Here is a 21,906-nt window from a genome sequence, read left to right as displayed (position 1 = left end):
TGTTTTGTGAGATTAAGAGTCACTTATGGTTTGTCTCCCTCCCAATCCCATCTTGTTTCATTTACTCTTCTCCTACCCCCTCAACCCCCCATGTTGCATCTCCTCTCCCTCATATCAGGGAGATCATATGATAGTTGTCTTTCTCCGATTGACTTATTTCGCTAAGCATGATACCCTCTAGTTCCATCCACATGTTAATTTTTGATACATAAAGACAAGTTGCTAAAGACTGCACCAGTTTGTCTCCTAGCACTAAGTCTGTATTGTTAGTCTTGTAAGTTTTTTGCGAACCTGATATAAGAAAATGAGTATCCTGTTCTATTTTCTTCATGTTTACTGGCCAACTGTATTTCTTCAGTGAATTTCCTGCTAGACTCTGTACTCATTTTTCTAGTTGGTTACTTGCCTTTTTCTTATTGATTTTAAAGAATTTTTTACTTTGGATATAAATTCTTGGTCTTAGAGCTTAAACTATTGTTTCCTAGTTTGTTATCCCTTAATTACATTAATGGTCTCTTTCATTCTTTTTATATTTTGTGAAATCTTTCAGCTACTTTTTGTTATGGCTTCTGGGTTTGATGTCTTGTTTATCTCCCTTAGTACTCTGTTATTCAAGGCTAGTTTCTTCTAGAAGGCAGTTCACTGAATTATAGCAGGGTCTAGATTGGATCACAAGTGTCTCTTGATGTGTTGGTCCAAGGATTTTCCTATCAAATCATATCACTTCTCCATTACCACTTTTAAAGGAACTTAAGAGGTCTGACTCTCTTGACTTGGATTTCTTCCTCCTTAGCTCCTGTTTTCCTTCTCTCCTCATATCTGCTGGCCTGCACAAGGTCTGTGTATTTTTTGCATGACTTGGGAACAGAGATGAATCAACCATGATTCCTGCATTAGAGGAGCTCAAAGTCCGTGTGTGTGCACGCCCGTGTGTAATGATGCAAACAGAATTTACTATAAAACATAAAAATTTGGTTTCCTCGTGGATAGGAAATCTGAAGAAAGCATATTGATGTGTTAGCAAGGAGGCTGGGTTTCCAAAAAGAAGTTTTTAGAGAGATGCTTTGAACCTGGTCTTTGCTTACATAGACATTAAATGATATTAACTAACAACACACACTCCATCTTTCCAACAAAGGAGCCCAGTCCTCAGACCTATGTACCTTTCTGTTTTAATCTTTTAGTGTTTCTCTGACATGCAAATTTGTATACTTGGCTTTCAGGTTTACAGAGACACAATGACCTGGTCTGCTGCCCAAAGACATTAAGAAAACAAATTCTAAGGTAAAACATACCCTCCACGTGATACAAATCAACAGCTGATAAAGTAATACGGTATTTGTGACTAAATAAGTGAGGCTACATGTGGCCACTACTTAAATAAAATGATGACAGGACGTTCTAAAAATGTGCAATACTCTGTGTCCCCATTTGCATAATTTAGTGAAATCCCCGGAATGAGGGACTGAGCAGTTGAGCCACTGGAAGGAACCACCAAACTGGTAAAGACTGAAGGGAAGCTCCACCCCCTGACCCCCTGATTTCCTGTTCCAGCTTCCCTCGGGAAGGTCCTACCAGAGTTCCATCTGTCAGGGTGCACCCGGAGAAGCGTTTGGCGAGAAACCCCTCAAAGTTAGTCGTTCTCTGAATAGCAAACAGAAGCAATTTCACTTCAATTTCCTTAGCTCTGGAGCGCATAATCTTGGCAAGTTCTGTCCTTCAAAATAAAGAGATAAGAATGATGTTTAAAAAAAAACCCAAAAACTGTTCAAGATAGGATAAATGGTTTTAGCTTATATTCCCCCCCAAAAAATGATTTTAGCTTATATCCGCCCCCCCCAAAATGTGGCCATTTTAAATCCTGAGGTCTGTTACCAAGCTGAATGTTTGGAGAATAGAAATACATACTCTAAATAAGAATTTGAAGGTGAAATGGCCCACTAGTCAAAAGAAATCAAGGATTAAGGAGATCGATTTGTTTATATGGTCACTACTATTTTTAGATCTTTCAACCTTTCTGTAATTTGTTAATAATGTAAATATAAAGCACTTACTCAGAATTTTACATGCATATATTTGATGTATGACGTATTTATATATGCATAATTTGACATGTATATATTTTATATGATGTCACAAGTCATTCCTTACTGGATTACAAAGCCCCCCCTTCCAAAGAGCTCAATCACCATCTCTTCACCCAGAGAGCAGGAACCCCAGAACTACAAGTGCGAGGCTACAGTCCCCACATGAGAAGTGACGTGCACGTGCTCAGGCGGGTCCTGCCTGCGAAGCTTGCGTGCCACTCCAGTGTTCTGCTTCAGAGTGGGGGCTGTGGGGGAGCAGTGACCTGGGAACTCTTAGGAAGTACTGAGCCACAGTACTGAGCCATGGTTATCTTCCCATACAAAGAAATGGCAAAACCAAACAAAGAGCCTCTGCAAGTCTTTGAAAATTATGTATCTATAGGATTTTAGCCAAAATTCCAACAATGAAAGCTTGGCAGCAACAGGAGCAACATGGCCATTAGCTGCCACTTCGATGGCAGATTTGTGGCTGACTCCCTGCCTCCTGCAGACTGCTTTCTTTGCAGAATTAGTGTGCAAGTCACTGAACTGTAGCCTCAAGAGAATTAGTTATCAATTTCTCAAGGAATGTGCTTTCTTTGCTAATCGGGACTTAGAAAGCAACAACCACAATTGTCCTTGAATCAACATTTAAAGGTTATCTAAACCTATCGTAGCAAATATGCTTCTGAAAACAACAGCCACACAGAATGTACATCAGGAGTGAACTCGAATGCACACTGTGGGCTCTGGGTGATAATGGTCTGTCCCTGCAGGTTTATCAATTTTGACAAATGTATATTTTGGTGGGGGATGTTGATAGAGGGGGGCTATGCACGTGTGGGGGCAAGAGTATATAGGAAACCTTTGTATCTCCCTCTCAATTTTGCTGTGATCCTAAAATTACTCTAAAACAAAATGCCTATTAAAAGAAAATAATAGGGGCGCCTGGGTGGTTCAGTGGGTTAAAGCCTCTGCCTTCGGCTCAGGTCATGATCCCAGCGTCCTAGGATCGAGCCCCGCATCGAGCTCTCTGCTCTGCAGAGAGCCTGCTTCCTCCTCTCTCTGCCTCCCTGCCTGCTTGTGATCTCTCTCTCTGTCAAATAAATAAATAAAATCTTTAAAAAATAATAATAATAATAAATAAAAGAAAATAATAGGGGCACCCGGGTGGCTCAGTTGGTTGAGCGGCTGCCTTCAGCTCGGGTCATGATTCCAGGGTCCTGGGATCGAGCCCCGCATCGGGCTCCCTGCTCAACAGAGAGCCCGCTTCTCTCTCTCCCCCTCTCCCTGCCACTCTGCTTACTTATGCTCTCTCTCTAGCTCTCTGTCAAATAAACAAATAAAAAAAAATAAAAAAAAAATAATAAAGCCAATAGCCAATAACCCTTAAGAAATCTGCCCCCCAGGTGTTTAAAGCATACAACTTTATTATATTCTCTGATTTTAAGAAAAATACCTACCATGAATTGTTCTAAGGTGGCTGAGTTATACTCACACATGGGGCTTTAAAAAAAAAAAAATTAGCCTGGAGTTAATGTAACTGTGCACTGTGAGAAGGGCATAGATAACTGGGGCACCTGGGTGGCTCAGTCAGTTAAGCATTTGACTTTGTCTTAGGTCATGATCTCAGGGTCTTGGGATCAAGCCCCATGTCAGGCTTCCTGCTCAGCGGGGAGTCTGCCTGTCTGACTCTCCCTCTGCCCCTCCCCCTGTTTATGCTCTCTCTCTCATTGATAAATTTAAAAATAAAATCTTAAAAAAAAAAAAAAGAAAGGCATAGATAACTAATAAAACCCAGTTACTACCACTGCTGTGGTCAAGTAGCAAGTAAAGAATTAAAAAAAATTGACTCTAGCTTTAGCTTTGTCATGGACACACCAATCTAAACTTCTTGGGTTTTAGCTCTTCAATATAAATGGACTCCCTGGCCCTGGGCTTTGTTCATGAAACTGCAGAGACAGGATGAATGACAGAAGGTCTTTAGGATGCTTAGAACATTCAGATGCCGATATTATTAACTATCCAGACTATAAAAACACTGCATTAGGGGCAGGAAGTTTGTTCAGGAAATATTTCCTGAGTGTCACTGAAGTATGTGTCCCTGTCCCTATGGAACGATGTATGTAGGAGCAAGTCAGAGAAGCATGGATATACACTGTACACTGATATATATGATAGAGACACAGGAGAAAATGTAGGGTGATGAGTAACAGAGGAAAATCTGGTGGATGAGCCTTGCGTAGGTTAAGTCCAGAAGGCAGGCTGTTCAAGGCAAGGGTCAGGCTACAGGAAAGTTTTAGAGCAAAGACAGGAGCAGATGAAGCTGCTGTGTTTTATACATATTACTCTTAAGTGGGGGAAGAGGGGAGGGGGCTTTAACTATAGACTACCAGCCCAGGACTCTCATGTACCCTTTATTACTTTTTTCCTAGAAGTTTTACTCTTACTCCACATACAAGCCCTCTCCTCTAGGTTTGGAACTCTGAAGTTGGAGAAGTTGGAATACAGCAGCAGCTGGAGTTCAGGGGTTGATTTTGGATTTATAAAATATGACTTTCAACAGAAAAAGGGTTGTCTAAAGGGAGAGAGTCCAGCACAGGTGAAGACATTCTCATTACAATGATGACTCTCCAATAACAACAACAAAAAGGTGGAAATGCTACCCAATTCACAAGACAAGATGGAACCCCCAGACACCAAGGGATTGATTTCAACCAACCAATTTCAATGAACAGTAAAACCAGCAGAGTTGGAATCTACCTTGTGACATGGCAAAATTCTACTGCAATCCTCTCGGTCATGTACCACTCATGTGGAAACATACGGCCAAATTTCTCCTCATAGTCCACAAGCTGGCGTTTTATCCAGGCATAGCGTCTGTCGATTTTGTCCAGCCAGGCGACCTTAGGAAGGTAGGAAACAAAATCCACGCAGTGCTTAGAAGTAGTGTTGACAGTTTCAGGAAATAAACAAAAACACAGAACCAAGAAAAACACAACCAATCTCTTTATTTCTCACAGTTTTGTTTTATTTTGCTTAATTTTATTTTACTTTATTTTTTAGAGCGGGACACTGAGAATCCCAAGCAGGCTCTATGCCCAGCGTGGAACCCAATGCAGGGCTTGATCTCACAACCCTGAGATCAGAACCTGAGCCAAAATCAAGAGTCTGACACTCAACTAGCACCTGACACTCACCCAGGCACCCCTATTTCTCACAGTTTTAAAGAATCTAGGCTACTTTTTCACTTGATCCAGAGGTTCTTAACTTGGCTCTACGATTAGATTTCAGGGATCTGGAAATTTCCTGAAGCGGTATGAAAAGTTTTATGCACAGGTACATTTTTCTGGGGAGAGGATCTGTAGCTCCCATTAACTTCTTCAAAGGGTCAATGACCTCAAAATGGTTAAGAACCACTGAACTGTACAGTCAGCCCCTAAAATTCACAGTTCAACATCAACATTTTAAGGTAGTAATACTATTAAAATATGTATCAGTAGACTCGAGGGTATTTAATTTTCAATAAAATTCAAATGTAACATCAATTTCATTTGGTTAATACTTACATCTTGGTTTTCTTGAAAAAGTACTAGATATTCTGACAGATGCTGTTTAATAAACTTTTTGATGATTTCTTGTTTGATTCTAGGATCCAAAATATTAGCAACCAGACATGCATCCCGTAGGACATTGCTGGGTCCTCCTGGCCTCTGGGAAAACAAACAACACAGCAGTTCAAGAGCCAGAAACAACCTTTCAATCTCCTGGCCTCTGACAGCTGCTACTTCTTGTTCCTCTCTTGAAGTTATTATCACTTCCATTCCCCTGACACTTACTCTTTTGCTGTGGATGGATATTTTAGTTACTTGCTACTCAATGAAAGAATGATTAAGCTAGTATGTAGTAGCCAATATAAAAGCTACTCTGTGAATCAGCAAGGAGACACTGTGGAAACAGGGCCAGCAATGGTCATAGGAAATTCTGTTTTCTGAATACAAAAACTGAAATCGCCTTGGTGAAGAGCCACACGTCTCAGAAGGACACCACTCTTACTCCCCACATGCCACTTTCCCCTGATTCCAAACTCCGATTCCTATTCTTAAAATGCCATATTTGTGCCAAACAGTGCAGTGGCATTTAAAATTTAAAACCAGGTTCCAAACTGCCAGACTTGTTTGGCTGTCAACAACCGAGGCAGGTAGCCAGAAGTAAAATATTAGTATACTGGTCCCTTGATCTGAAAGGCATTAGAAGGCTACTGCCTTCTGAGGGGCCACATTGATACATCACGATGGGAAGGCCTTTATTATTACTGAAGGCAATGCAATCTAGCCAACTTTTCTTTATAGTAACTCACTGAATGAACATGGTTGGCGGGGTGGACTAGAACAAAAAGAACACCTGGAATCTACTCTTGGCTTGACTAGATAGCTGTGAGGCTTTGGCGCAATTACTGAAACTCATCTGAAAAATAAATGAAAAAAAAAAAAAAGGGACTTCAATTAGGTGATGATTAACGTTCTTTCAAATCTTTATGACTCTTTGGGTAAACTCTGTCCAATAATGTGTCTGTCTCGACTGAAGTTCAAGAGTTTTGTTAAGTGTTACTAAGCTGCCTGAGAGCTAAACTGTTAGGATGCTGACTCACTCTGTGCTGAATGGTTGTTACGCCATCTGCTGAGTGCTCTGACTGCCCACCTCTTGCTTCTGGATGAAAGTGTTTGATCTGATAGAGAAGTCACAGAAGCCGAAACCTATGGGCTCATGGATTCAGATATCTTCATTTAAAAAGGGCTTAGTAGGTTACCTTGTACAATTCTTACCTTACACAAATTTTATTTGTGAAATAGGAGTAGCAACACAAGGCCTTTAAGAAAAGACCAGTCACTGAAAAGGAGAATAGAAAACTTAAAAAAAAAAAAAAAAATTAAGTTACCCAGCCACAGAAAAAGTAAGCAAGTTGTTAAAACCATTTTAACTTCATCTGCCTGGTGGGATCTGAGAAAAAGACATAAAGTAGGTCATGACTAGTTTCTTCTAAAACATAAAGCTATGTTTCATTCATATCTTTCTGAAGCTCCAAGAAACTGGGCTAGATACCAGAGTATAGTAAAGCAGACTCTGGGCTAAGAGCAGTCTGGGCTAAGAACAGTTTATAATTTGTGAATGTCCTGCAATCCCTTTTTACAGAATGGCTTTCCAACATCCACTCCCCACAGTTGTAGCAAATGAATAAAGAATATAAAGTCCTGAGAGGAACATGTTTTACAAATAAAATAACTGATTACTAGAAGGCAGCCATTAACCTATACAGACATTAAAATCCAGAGCAGGTTTCCTATAGGAAGTAATCTACAAAGCCGGGGCAGCTACCCCCACCTACTTCCCAAGTTTCTTTCATGGAGCACAAAGAAAAATGATCAAGATATTTCCAGTTATTGAATTATAAAGCAGGTCCAGGAAATGTCCCTTGGCTTAGTAAATGAACATATACCCCCACCTCCACTCGCCAAGTGCAGTGAGGAACGCTGCTTGCCTGTGTGTGCTCTAGTTCATTTCTGTGTTGAATAATTCTTTCTCTTGAAATAGCTCAAATAATAGAGAAAAAAAGCTTCTAAAGGTTCTTCTCTCCCCAACACATGCAAAGCATTAAGATTACATCTGTTACAATTTGAAAGATACAGCTAAAAGCAGTTACCCAGGCACAGTGACAGCCAAGTGAGGCAAAGCTTGTTATGGAAGAAGTGTAACCATAGCCCACAAGCAAAATACCAGGGCCTTCCAGACACAACACAAACAGCCATGCCACCAGCGAGAGTTAAAGGGATTAATCCCAAAGAACAGGCTTCTGATCATTAAAAGTGAGTCTCCTGTGTCGCTCTGAGAGTTACATAAGCCTGTGGATGCTCCTCCCAGTTGTCTCTTCACCAAACTGAAACCAATAAGTTATGTAACGATTCTAAAAAAACACTGCGGCTTAAAAAAAAAAAAATTTTTTTTAACACAGGCATGAGAAAAAAGGAATTTGCTGGGCAAATGAGATACTAGGCTTGACACATATTAAATTAAACCAAAATAAATCCTCGCTCTTTGATGCTGGAAGACCACAGATGAAGAACCAACATTGCTTTGGGATATTTAAAATCAAGGATGGTCTCATCACCCCAAACCTCTAGCAGACAGACTTATGGCTGCCAGCAGGCACTTTTGGAATGGTAAAGGAAGAGTCACGGCAGAGAATGTGAATTAGGCAAGAATGGTGATAACTTCTAAGACTGGATGGAAAATAATACCTTGGTGCCCTGGGAAGGAAATGCTTCTTCAAAATCAGCCAGGATTTGCTGTCCTAACTCAGTCTGGGCAGCCTTCACTCTGCAGGGAAAAGAGAACATGTCATTGCCTGGTGTCATTTTCATATATCCATAAGTAAGTATGCAAAGATCGATTGGGCTCAGATTGGGTGGTGGCTAGAGAAGAGAGGTCACGCACTAGTTAGTAGTGGCTTTATGACCAGGACCCAGGCATCTGATTTACTCCCATGATGGATTTTCTATATCCCAAAGTTTTTCTAGGCTAACCCTCACCTGGTGTAAGGGAGTATATGTTTATCTTTCTAAGGTGTCATCAGGGGGTAGTCACGCCGTGAGAAAATGCTACATAAGAACCCCCAATCCAATAGAAATCCATGTTGGATTACTGCTAGGGCTGCGTCCCTGCTCCTTGGAGTCCAGAACGCAGGAGGACTCCAACCTGCCTCAGAGATGCTGCTTTTTCAACCCGTAAGTCAACATCAGGATCCTAAGTTTTAACAAATGAACAAAAGAAGGGGCGCCTGGGTGGCTTAGTCAGTTAAGCCTCCGACTCGGGTTTGGCTCAGATCATGATCTTGTGGTGGTGGGATCAAGCCCTGGGTTGGTTCTCTCTCCCTCTCCCTCCTGCTCTTGTGCGCTCCCTCGCTCAAATAAATAAATAAAATCTTAAAACAACAACAAATGAGCAAAAGGAATGTTTTCTAAAGTAAAAAGAAGATTCAAAAGACAAAATGAGGGGGGGCGCCTGGGTGGCTCAATGGGTTGGGCCGCTGCCTTCAGCTCAGGTCATGATCCCAGGTCCTGGGTTCGAGCCCCACATCGGGCTTTCTGCTCAGCAGGGAGCCTGCTTCCTCCTCTCTCTCTGCCTGCCTCTCTGCTTATTTGTGATTTCTCTCTGTCAAATAAAAAAAAAAAAAAAACTTAAAAAAAAAAAAAAAGACAAAATGAGCTGTTACTTGGGAGTGAAGGCCACTGAATGAAGGCTGAAGTTCACTCAGAAGCCTGGCTGACGACAAAAATGAGCTCAATAGGAAAGGTCAGTACCTAACCTGGCATTTGCATGTCTACCAGGAGCTCAAAAAATACTTGTCGGCTGAAATGAGAGGAGAGAGGAGAAGCAGCTGGCATGAGAAAGGAACTGTGTGTGTCAGCACCACCTGCAATGATCATGTCCTCCCCTGGCCAGGGAGCTGGATGCCTCCCGCCAGCCATTCTCACAGAGCTCACTGCCCCGAGCCTGAGGCAAATATTTTACCCCTGCTAGAAGCGCCATAAAATCGTGTTCTTCCTTTTTTGGTCTCCACCCTGTTACTTTGGAATTAACTTTTGAAGTTTCTAGAAATAGCAAATAGCTCAAAACCACAGTTTCTTGGGCTATTCAGCAGTGGCTGGCAACCAATTGAGAAATTTTTTTGTTAAATGAGGGGACAGGCAGGACCCCAAACAATCCGGTTTTTTTCTGTGGCATCGTTATAATTATGCTTTACTTCAGGTACTTTTCAGGGTTTTTTCACCATCTTCAAAACTTTTAAAACCACTCTTATAGGTGGCTTTGCAGCCTCTTTAGTCACTCAGTGACAGAGATACGGCTGTTACTGGAGCGTCCCCCAGATCATAAGCAGGGCCAGCCACTTCAAGATGCCAAATGCACAGTGGGAAGTATGCCCTGAGTGTGAGCTCTGACAGGAGAGCAGAGAACATGCTTGTGTAAAACTACCTCAGAGGTCTTGTGACTCCACATAATGTGCCAGGCAGACAGCCTCCCCTGGGCCAGATCACAAGACAGAACTTCCAGAGCCTCTGGCCCCTCTGCTCCTGCTTGCCTCTTGGCACCACAAAGAGAGAGCACCAGTTCCTCCCAAGCCACAGGGACAGTTCCTGGAGGGGAAGTTCTACCCACCCCCCCGTCAGGGACATTCCTGGTCATACTCTCATGGCTCCTGAGCACCTCAGTGGTATGAAGGTTCCTCTGCCCTTTACACCCTCCCCGCTCACCCCAACTCCACCCAGCAAGAGCTGGGGTGCCTGAAAAGACAACCAGAGCCTATGGTAAGGCTGGGTACTTCCAGAGTGCAGAAGACGGGGGAAGTACAAGAGTATGACTGGCAGATCCTCCTGTCATCTTCTTCAGTCCATTTCCAAAGTCACGTCTTGAGACAGTCTAGACTTAGCTCTGCCACCAGCGAGCCACATGTGAACAAGTCATTTCCCTTACCTGGGCCACAACTGAGAAGATTTGTGAAGTAAGAGGGTGGGGATGCAGGCCTGGACCGGATGCCTCTCACTGTCCTCAGGGGGACCGCTTATGCCTCTGCACCCACCTTCACGGCGAGCTGGCAACAGCAGACCCCTGCACTGGTGACTGCAAGTGGGACCTATGGCTAATGCAGGAGCAGAAGAGTGGGATTCGGAACATAGACGTTTCCATGGAACGTAAGTGTTTCCAAGCATAGTTTTCCAAGTGTCCGTCGATGACTTCGATGAAAGAGCAACCATGTCCCCCTTACTGATGTTAGTGACGACATCTATAAACCCCAACCAGGCCTCCAAGCATTTTCAGGGTGAGACATGAACAGCAGTCTTTACCATCAGTTGCCTCAACAGGATCCTAGAAAGAAGTCAACACTAAAAGAACACATCTTCGGCCACACTCCTCCCTCTGCTAACAAGGAAAAGGAAGTTCCTGTGGTAAACAGATGGGACCAGCTGAGACGCTGGTAGCAGAAGAGTTGAGCTATCTTGATTTTCGTAAGAATCATTAAGAAACCTATCTAAGGGGCGCCTGGGTGGCTCGATGGGTTAAGCCTCTGCCTTTGGCCCAGGTCATGATCCCGGGGTCCTGGGGTCGAGCCCCGCGTCTGGCTCTCTGTCAGGGGGGGAGCCTGCTTCCCTTCCTCTCTCTCTGCCTGCCTCTCTGCCTACTTGTGATTTCTGTCTGTCAAATAAATGAATAAAATCTAAAAAAAAAGAAAAAAGAAAAAAAAAGAAACCTATCTAAAACTAACAGAGAAGAGAGTAAATAAAAATTCCTCCCGGTATCCAAGTAAGTCCAGTCCACTTAGATGCTGACAACTCAGGGTTGATCGTACTTAGAAAACAAAGGAGTCACTATGCTCCTCAGAAAGGAAGGTCAACCAATGACATCTAGCACCTGCCATACCATCTGACGAAGGACTGTTCAAAGATGACCTTTCCTGGGACACCTAGGTGGCTCAGTCGGTTAAGAGTCTGCCTTCGGGGGTGCCTGGGTGGCTCAGTGGGTTAAAGCCTCTGCCTTCGGCTCAGGTCATGATCCCAGGGTCCTGGGATCGAGCCCCGCATCGGGCTCTCTGCTCAGCAGGGAGTCTGCTTCCCTCTCTCTCTCTGCCTGCCTCTCTGCCTGCTTGTGATCTCTGTCTGTCAAATAAATAAATAAAATCTTTAAAAAAAAAAAAAAAAAGAGTCTGCCTTCGGCTCAGGTCATGATCCCAGGGTCCTGGCATCCAGTCCCGCATCGGGTTCCTTGCTCACCAGGGAGCCTGCTTCTCTTTCTGCCTGCTGCTCCCCCTGCTTGTGTTCCCTCTCTCTCTTTGACAAATAAATTTAAAAAACAAAAACAAAAAACAAAGGTGACCTTTCCTACATGTGTTATCAGTTTGCACAGTGGGTGGCAGCAGAAGGATACAGCAAATTATGAAAATTATTTAGACATTTGTAGATAAAGTAATCCTGATGCTTCCATTACCTTGTAAATGCCCCAAGGGAAATACCCTCAGGACTTCACAGTGAACTGACCTCCTAAACACACAGTCTGTCCTGGACAGAATGGCTAATGAGTCAGATTAGTCAGATGCTCTATTTCCAAACAGACAGGCTTTATAAAGAATCTGAATCCAGAATCTTAAGTGTGATTCTGGGGGACAATGAGGCACACCCTTAAGCTTTTGAAACTGAAGTTCTTTCAGAAAGGACTTGTTGAAGTCACACAGCTAGTCAGGCTGTTTCATTCTCTAATTTCTTTCATTGCTACACCATGGAACCCCCCGTCCCCTCCAGCCTGCTAAGTGCCTCTTCCATGTAAGAGGTTAGTTATAGCCCCGACAAATACTATTTTTTTTTTCCGAAAAATATTTTTTAGTTCAAGAGTTTTATGGGTTTCAGGAGAGTGCAAGAACCTTCCACTCTTTCTCAGGAAATACTGACTGATTACTAGAAACATTTGCTCTCATGGATATTCTTAAGCCAGGAGGCTCTGAAATGTAAAGATGATATCAAAGAAAAAAAAATCTTTCCCTCAATGCTACATTAACATTTAAGCATTTTCCAGAAGGGTAGCTGGAAGAAATAGCTACATTCAAATCAAAGTCCATGAACTTCATATTTCAAATGTACAGGCAAAGGTTTCAGAGCACAACCTTTCATGTGACTACTACGATTTATAGACAGCAAGCTATTAAATGGGAGAAACTAAAGCAATGTACAGAGCATAACTCTGCTGCCTTCTCTCCTGCCCCCCAACAAACAGCTATTTCTATCATTTCCAGATGGTTCTACCATCACTGTGCAAACATAAGGGAGGAGAATTCACCAGAAAAGATGCTAAAAATAAGAAATCTGGACTTTCCTCAAACTTTGAGTACCTCTTGAAAAACAATTGTAGTCAAGCACTAAAAACCAGAGATTTCTTGTGTGTAGTGTTACTTAATAACACATATTTATTCTGTTTTAACCTACACAAATTTTTTGCTAATAGGAGTTACGAAATGAACTAAAAGAAAAGTTAAGTCCTCCTGTTGGCAGCAACGCTACATGATAATGAATGTTTGGAGCACTGAAATACATTGCCAGAATGTCAGATTGTCTCTTTTTAAGGAGAATGTCTTACAACAGTGATCACAAAGTTCTTTCAAATTTATAAAAACCACCTCTTTGAAAAATGTTAAAAAGCAGAGTCCTAAAAGACTGCATCCTCTTATTCGTCCCTACATTGCTTTTTTAGGGATAGAATTTAGTTCTGCTATATTCCTGCCATCCAACAATGCCACCCAACACAACCGATTTTTTTTTTTTTTTTTAAGATTTTAAAAATTTATTTGGCGGAGAGAGAGAGAGACAGCGAGAGAGGGAACACAAGCAGAGGGAGTCGGAGAGGGAGAAGCAGGCCTCCCACCAAGCAGGAAGCCTGATGCGGGGGTCGATCCTAGGATCCTGGGACCATAACCTGAGCCAAAGGCAGACGCTTAACAACTGAGACACCCATGCGCCCCAATGCAACCATCTGATAACAAATGCCTCCCCAGATCTCCTTGGCCTCATGGTTACTGTCTTGGTGAGGTTCTTATCTTTTCTGGTCTAGAACATAGTCTCAATCTCCAGTCCTTTATAGCTACAGTCCATAAGACTTCTACAAAACACAAATGAGGTCATGCCCCTCCCTACTTAAGATATTTCCTGTCCACAAAATAAAGAATAGACTCTTTCACAAGGTGTACAAAATGTGACTCTACCTACCTATGCAGACTTTCACACTCTGCTGTCTTCCAAAGTACCACGATGTTCTCTATTTTTCCTCCTCTGTTCTTGTCTTGCTGGTAAGATCTTACCTATTCTTTTAAGATCAGATGAAAACTGAATTCTTCCGTGACCCTGCCCTCAGCCCCTGAAGGCTGAGTCCTTCAGTTCCTCTTCTGAGATCTGGCTATTGCTTGTACTGCATCTACCACTTCTGTTGTATCTATGCCACACTAGAATTTTCTACTAGTGTCTCTCTTCTGCACACAACAATGGTGAACTCCTTGAGGGCACAGAGTATGTATTTCTTACTTTGTACTTTCAATACCCTAGCACAGGCCCTAGGACACAGAAAGTCCATAGTGTGTATCTATTAGGTAAATGAAGGAAAGAATAAGTGAATGGGGAAAAAACGATCAACTCTGGACTATCACAAGGGTAAGGGGAGGTGATAGTGCCTTCCCTTCCGTTCTCCTCCCCCATCCCCTGAGAACAAGTCTGCCTTCTCCCAAGTCTCCTTCTTTCTGGTAGCTCATAAGGCTCTGTTTGTCTGCTCTCTTTGCTACTTCATGCCCCCATGTGATATGGCGGTTGGCCAGTTCTGAGTGTGAAGGAGTTAGGAAGGATGGGGGAAAGGGTGGTGATTTCCCTAGTATTCTGCCAAGCTCTGTTCTTACATTCCCTAATAGTCCTCTGGCATTTCCACTCTAAGATGGCACATGCTGCAACCTCCCCTTCCTGTCCCAGGTCCTTAGAAATAATAAAAAGGTTTTAATAAAAATCCAGAACCAGGCAAGAAAAGAAGAAGCATGCTAGAAACTCAGAACTACCTGGTAGCACGGGCTTGAAGAAGGAAACCACTGCTGCAAACTGTTTTTCAAAAACGGAAGACATGAGGATAGCGGACCCCATGAGCGGGAGGGAAGATATGAGGATAGCGGATCCCATGAGTGGGAGGGAAGACATGAGGATAGCGGATCCCATGAGCGGGAGAGGCCCTGAAGCAAATGCCAGCACGCTATGTTGGCCTCTTACAAGGGGAGTAATGAAGCCGGCCGGTGTCCAGGTCTGCATCCCTGCCTTGAACGCTCAGGTCATGGAATGGGTATGGGTCTGAGAACCTCTGCAGTGGCCAGAGAGCTGCCAACATCCAGGCCGATCAGGGAGCCCCCAAGCCCAGCAGATCAGCCACTGGCATATCCACCTGGCAACTCCTCCAGCTCCAGACCCATCTCACCTAAGAAGAGCTATCTGTGGCTCTTAGCTGAGCAGCATGTTCCACCCCCCTCTTAGCAGGTGGCAATAGAAGAGCAACCCTGATCAGGATGACAGAGAATCTCAAAGCCAAAAATGAGCTTTCAGTTAGAAATCACCAAACACTGGAGGAATGCCAATGCCAAGAAAGAGTCACCATGCTCAACAAACCGAAAACCTTCTATCAGAGGACAAAGAAACAGAACAGGCAAATCAGAGCTTTAAAATACATATAATCTGGGGCGCCTGGGTGGCTCAGTTGGTTGCATGGCTGACTCCTGATTTTGGCTGGGGTCATGATCTCAGTCAAAGTTGTGGGATCATGCCCTGTGCTGGGCTTTGCACTGGGCATGGAGCCTGCTTCAGATTCTCTCTCGCCCTCTCCCTCTGTATCACCCCCTCGTCCTCCCTAAAGAAAGAAAGAGAGACAGACTTAGAAGTTCCAATATTCACATGATAGAAATTCCACAAAGAGAAAGCACAGAGAACAAAGCACAGAAACTACTCAAAGAAACAGAAGAAAGTGATTCCTCAGAACTTAAGAAACTCATGAGTCTTCAGACTGAAGATACGGTAAGTACAGAGCAACATGAAGGATAAGAGACCTATATCCTAGTAAAATTCCTGACCAGCCCCTCTCCCTAATCTCAAAGGCTTCCAGAGCAAAATAAAAATCAAATGAAAATAGATTACCTTATTAAGGAGTTAAGAATAAGACTGACCAGATTTTTAACAGGCAACACGAAATGCCAGACCAAAGATTCGCCCAGTCTATCATACAACAGCTAATGGGTAGAAGCAATCTGTGTGTCCACCCACAGATGAATGGATGGACAAAACGTAGTGTATATATACAATGAAATATTCAGCCTTAAAAAGGTATGAAATTCGGAGACAGTCTACAACGCGGATAAACCCTGAAACATTGTACTAAGTAAAATAAGCCAGACACAAAAGAACAAATATTGTTTGATTCCATTTATATGAGGTACCTACACTAGGCAACTCAGAGAAACATAAAATAGAACACAGGTTCCCAGAGATGGGAAAGGAGATAATGGGCGTTACTCTTTAATGGATAAGAGTTTCTGTTTGGGGTAATGAAAAAGTTTTAGAAATAGAAGTAGTGATGGTTGTATAATACTGTGAATATAATTAACACCGTTGAGTTGCACACTTGAAAATTATTAACATGGTATATTTTATGTATATATTAACATGATTTAAACAAAAGAAAAAAAAGAAATAAGAAACCTGAATAGACCAATTAATAACCATGGAAGAAATCACAGTGAGAGTCAAAGATCTACCTTTAAGAGAGTAACACACCCACATGGTTTTACAGGCAAGATCTACCAGCTCTGACAAAGTATCAATGTCCAGAATATATAGAAACAATAAGAAAGGAATAAATAACTCAACAGACAAAAAGGCAAGGAGTAACAGGCATTTCAGAGGAAACACAAACGGCCAATAATCAAAAGAGAACTAGTGTCAGTAGTCACCAGGGAAAAGGAAATAAAAGGAACGCGATGCTATTTTTCATCCACCAGTTAAATAAAACAGGAAAACTGACAATACAAAGCTTTCTTGAAGGTACGGGGAGTGGCACTCCCATACTCTGCAGATGGTACTATAAAATAGATAATGCCTCTTGGGAAGGCAAATGTGCAGTGGTTATTAAAATTTTAATTGGACTTTACCCATGACATAATCTTTCCTAGGGAAATATTTATCGATGTGCAAAAAGGGATCACTTTTAAAGATTAGAAGCAAACAACCTAGTGATAGGAAAATTATTAAATAATCTGTGGTATGTTATACTACAGAATTCCAGGCATCAATTATAAAGGACGAGGTAGGGGCGCCTGGGTTGCTCAGTTGGTTAAGCATCTGCCTTTGGCTCAGGTCATGATTCCAGGATCTTGGGATCGAGTCCCATGTCGAGTTCCCTGCTCAGTGGGGAGTCTGCTTCTCCCTCTGTCTCTCCCCTCTATTTGTGCTCTCTCTCTCTCACATGCGTGCGCGCGTTCTTTCTCTCGCAAAAATAAAATCTTTAAAAAATAAAATAAATTTAAAAGAATAAAAAGAACAAGGTAGGTTTGTATATCAGTGTGGAAAATCTCTAAAATACATCGTGAGGGTAAAACCAGAAAGTAAGTTTCAGAATGAAGCATATGGTGTGAAACCATTTATTAAAACCAAACAGCCCAAACCCACAAACTGAAACTACAGATTTCTGTAAATATACAGATAAAAATCGAGAGGAATCCACATTCACTTGATAATAGTCACTACTGTCACTGCCTGTACAGGCAGCACTAGGATCTCAGGGAAAGCTAAAGGGGACTTCAGTTCCATCTGTATATTTATTTGGCTATTTTTTAAATAAAGAAAATGCATACCTATATTACTTACATAATTACTTACATGATTAAAAATATAGAAACTTAAGGAAAAAGAGGCCTGTGGCAATCAGGCCTGACTAAGAAGACAGAAATGAGAATGCTGGCTGCTGTCAAGGGCCCAGCCCCTTTGTCTCTTCTTGTTCAAGAAAGGTTAGGATTCGTCAATTGTGACCATCTCTGCCTCCTCAGTATTCTCGCCACAGCTATTTCTAATAGAAAACACACTCAATTCACTCCTCTCTTATTCTCCTTTAGAACCTTCACCTTCCTTCTAAGTATCAGGTCTCCTTCCTACTGGCTCTGAATCTGGGACTGAAACTTCCCAGAGGTAGGAAGAAAAGAAGAGGCGAAGTCATCATTTTGTCACATCTGAAGTTCTAGTGGCAAATGAGACTTTCCAAAAACTGCCACAGCAGTACAGCCCGTCCCACGTGCTCTTTTCGTCAATGAGACTTTGCTGTTCCTCCGAGTGAGGGGCTGGGGGGAGACTACGTTCCTTCCTCTAATCCTGGCTGCCTTGTGACTCCCTCCCACAGTGACTTCCAAGGCCTAGTTCTCTTGGGAGGCCCATTCTTGGGACCCAGCCACCTAACCGTGAGGAAGACCAAGCAGCCCATGGAAGACAAACCAGCCGAGCTCCCAGCGGAAAACAAGCACCAACTGGCCAGTCACTAGAGTGATCCCTGGATCCCTCAGGCCCCCTCCTGACCCACCCCAGCTGATGCTGCATGGAGCGGAAGTGAGAGACATTCCTGCTGAGGCAGGTTAAATTACACGAGTGAAATACCTGTCGTTGTGAGCCACTAAGTGTGGTGGTGGTTTGTTATAAGGAGAGAGACAACTGGAACAGTTCTCCTCACAAATGTGGATGTCTACCTACATAATTCGCCAGCTGCCCCTCCAATGATGCCAGGCCAGCAACAGTCTAAGAGAGATTGCTTTAGAAGACATAGTAAGGAGTGGGAAAGGGGTGTAGACATCTATATCCCACCAAGTTACATGAGATGACATCTGAGGGTCCCTCTTACAAGAAGATGCTGCAGTGAACATACTGAGCTAGGTGCTGAAGCACATCCCAGCGCCATCTTCCTCTAAAGCAGAAGACTGTCTTCTCCACCAACATTTTACCTTTCGGAAAGCTGCCGGATCTGTGGAATTCCCATATACTTGTGGAAGTGCTCCAGAACATTCATCACACCCTGAAGAAGGTTAGCAACTTCTCCATATTGTCTTCGCCTGGTCATAGCTCTGCAAGGGAATAAGAAGTTGAGAATCTAGAAACACGAAGGACACAAGATACAGATATGGAACAACCTACTCTGAGCTCCAAAACAGACATCAACTTGATGTGGTAACCATTTACTGAGCACTAACTGTATATGGTCTTGCACACTGGAGGTGGGGAAAAAAAAAGAACTAATCAAACGCCTCAAAGTGGTATCACTTAGTAAGAGAGACACAGCCAAGTACATGAGTGGGATAAACTGAATTCTCAACAGAAATACACATTATGTGCTATGGGAGGTACAAAAGAATGTGTGGGTGATGGATTCTCATTGGGTGGGGACACAGAATCTGGGAAGACTGTGGATTTGGGTTGGGTATTACGGGATTAGCAGACTTTTGACAGAAAACAGGGATAGGAATGTTACTATCTAAGGATTACAGCATATGGGCAAACCAAACACATCTTCCCAAGATACAACAAAGGACATTTTTAGGCATTTATATGTTAACTCAAAGCTGTAGGTGTAAAGCCAATGCTAAGCAACTCTCCCAGACATGTCTACTTTCCCTATGGTTAATAAAGCTTAAATAAAAGGATGCTAATAAAAGCACTGGGAAGGTCAAATTTGTAGATCTAAATTTTTTATTAGGGTTGGGGTTTTAAATTAAATGTTTAATATACAACCAAGAAACATTAAAAAAAAAAAAAAAGGCATTTAGAAAGACAGGATCCAGTTCAAACCAACTTGGTGTTATGGTGCTACTGCAGCCTGGTCGGATAGTCTGGTGGGAAAAGACATCTGGAGCATCTGGAGCATCTGGAGCAAGGGACAAGGAAACTGCTCTTCTAGTCTACCGCTGGCTGGCTCATATCTCTGATCACTACTCACAGGAGAATAGACTAGGGCTTGCTGGAGCTCATAACCTTCCTGGAGAGACCAGGAAGGAGTCTGACCCTGTCCACTTCCCAGCTTCAGACACTGCATGTAAATTTCTGTGAAGATGTTCTTTCTCTGTCTTCACATGAGACACTACTGAAGCTGGGGCAGGGCAAATTCCCAGCCACGTAAGAATCTTGCTGGTAAAAGAGGCCTTTGGATTGCCTCTTATGGTAAATAACCAGTGCCTCCTTTGAATACTACTTCTAATGTCCTCAGGCATCATTCCCTATAGCTTCTCTATAAACCAAACAGGATGCTACTGTCTTTGAAAAAGTGGGTTGAAAAAAAAAATGGGATGAATGATAAATCAAGACTTTCTTTTTCTCTCTCTCTCTCACTTTCTCGCTTCCTTTCTTTTTTAAATCCCTGTTTCTATACAGAACATCCAACAGCATTGCAACTGAGCCCAACACAAATAGGAAAACTTGCCAAGGCAGGGGCTATAGGGACAGAGTATGGTCCCGAATGACCTTGCTGGCCTTAATGGTAGAGATCCACCACATTTAAACGAGCTGTATTCTTGGAATCATCCTCCACATGTTGTCTGGGTCCCTTCCGCACTCACTTGCAACTCACTTCAAACTTTCAGGTGTTTGTGACGTTTTGAACACAAAGGGCACAAAGCCAAATGGTGACTAAATACTTGAGACCAATTTGCAGGAAGTGGGGCAGGAGAGTGAGCCTTCCCTGGCCGAGTAAAATACCTATGATGCCATTTTCTTTACGTGGCACGTTCATTTCCTGAGGACCCCAAAGAGAAAGTGGACGCTGCTTACTCGAGGGAATCCACACCACCTGCTAACATGTGCAGATGGTTCAGCGTTGTGATTGACGTGGTCAGGTGGCGTTTGGCATGATCTAGCTGTTTAATATCACGGGTGATTTCTTTAACCTATGGAGTGAGAAACCACAGGAGAAAAAGGAAGAAGGTTTAGAAACATGGAAATCCATTTGCAAGTAGATCCACAAGAAAATAAGGCAAATGATACAAGGAAAAACAAAAAACAAAAAAACCTGAGGTCAGCCCCTGAAGAAAACACAGACATTCTCATCATATAAAATTGAAATACCTTCCAATTAGTCCATTTAAATCTCATCTAGCATTTCTTCAGAAGACTTTTTACCCAGAGGTACAAAATCCTCAATTGTGAGAACTAAATGAACTTTGTTTTTCACCCCAAAGGGAGCAATCCAAATGGCAATTTAGCATGGAGCTTACAGGGTCCAGGAGCCAAGTTTGGCACGTCTCCTCTGGAACAAGGTCAGGAAAGTATGCCTTCTGACAGGAGGGCTACCAGGTTCGATACAGAATGGATAGTATTAGGCGGCTAATTCTGTTGAAACGATCTTTATTCATGAAACCAAGGTTTACTGCCTGATCCCCAGCAAAGAAAGACTTGATCTCAAACTCAAGAAGACTAAAATAATGTAACATATGCCTAACATGTACTGTGAAGTCTTCAGGAGCAAGAAGGTAACTGGGGAAGTAAAATTCAGACACTGTTGACCCAGTAGATCCAAGAGAAATAAACTCTACCTGGAAAACAAGTATATTTCAGTCACTAGAAAAGCACATTCGGTAATAAAGTGGGAACAATTCTCCAACTTTACTAACATCTAGGCAGAATGTCCCACTAAACTGCCTGAGCTCATGTTGACCAAGAAACTTCCTGAAAAGCAATTTGGTTTCCCAGGTTCTTTGATACCTAGAAGGAAGGGGAGTGCCCTGGACACTAGACACAAATATTCTAGTCCCTGGAAAGACCCAGCTCTCATTAAAAGTGAAAAATGTGGGGAGTTAGGTTCACATGATCCGATTTTTCAGAGCTTGATCACCCTGGGTGAACCCATAAAGTAAAGATGATGACCCTTACAGCTTTGTTCCACACCCACAAACCTGCTAAGCTTACCTGGATCTTGGCAGTAAAAGTCTCTCTCACAGGGACTTCCCCATCAAGCCCCCTCTCCCTGTTACTCTCAGGCCGTCAAAGTATCTCTACCTCTGTTCCCTGGGGGTAGGAGCAGGGGTGTGGGAATAGGCTGAGAACTTCTTCACGGAATAACTGAACTTAGGGAAAAACAAGATCAGGAGTGGTACAGTGAACTAGTATAGAAGTGTGGTCCTAGGATCTGATAACCCACTTCCAACACTGACTCATCACCCACTTTTCTACAGAAAAATCCCTGCACCTCTTCTTAGCTTCCT

General features: G+C 42.7%; 1 protein-coding gene across 2 annotated transcripts in view; it reads right to left on the bottom strand.

Annotated features, from left to right (window-relative positions):
* Positions 1-21,906, bottom strand: part of VPS53 (VPS53 subunit of GARP complex) — a 137,436-nt gene that overhangs the window by 76,686 nt on the left and 38,844 nt on the right. For both annotated transcript variants that reach the window (XM_047706057.1, XM_047706058.1), the window contains 6 exons: positions 20,477-20,592; positions 18,661-18,780; positions 8,363-8,441; positions 5,636-5,779; positions 4,830-4,972; positions 1,576-1,717 (listed from right to left, as the gene is read on the bottom strand). In XM_047706057.1, coding sequence (XP_047562013.1) covers positions 1,576-1,717; positions 4,830-4,972; positions 5,636-5,779; positions 8,363-8,441; positions 18,661-18,780; positions 20,477-20,592 — 744 coding nt within the window. The remainder of the gene's footprint in view (positions 1-1,575; positions 1,718-4,829; positions 4,973-5,635; positions 5,780-8,362; positions 8,442-18,660; positions 18,781-20,476; positions 20,593-21,906) is intronic.

Source organism: Lutra lutra, chromosome 16 (assembly GCF_902655055.1).
Source record: "Lutra lutra chromosome 16, mLutLut1.2, whole genome shotgun sequence".
Classification (NCBI taxonomy): Eukaryota; Metazoa; Chordata; class Mammalia; order Carnivora; family Mustelidae; genus Lutra; species Lutra lutra.
The sequence above is the reverse complement of the archived record's forward strand: the minus strand, read 5'-3'. Positions and strand labels throughout refer to the sequence as shown.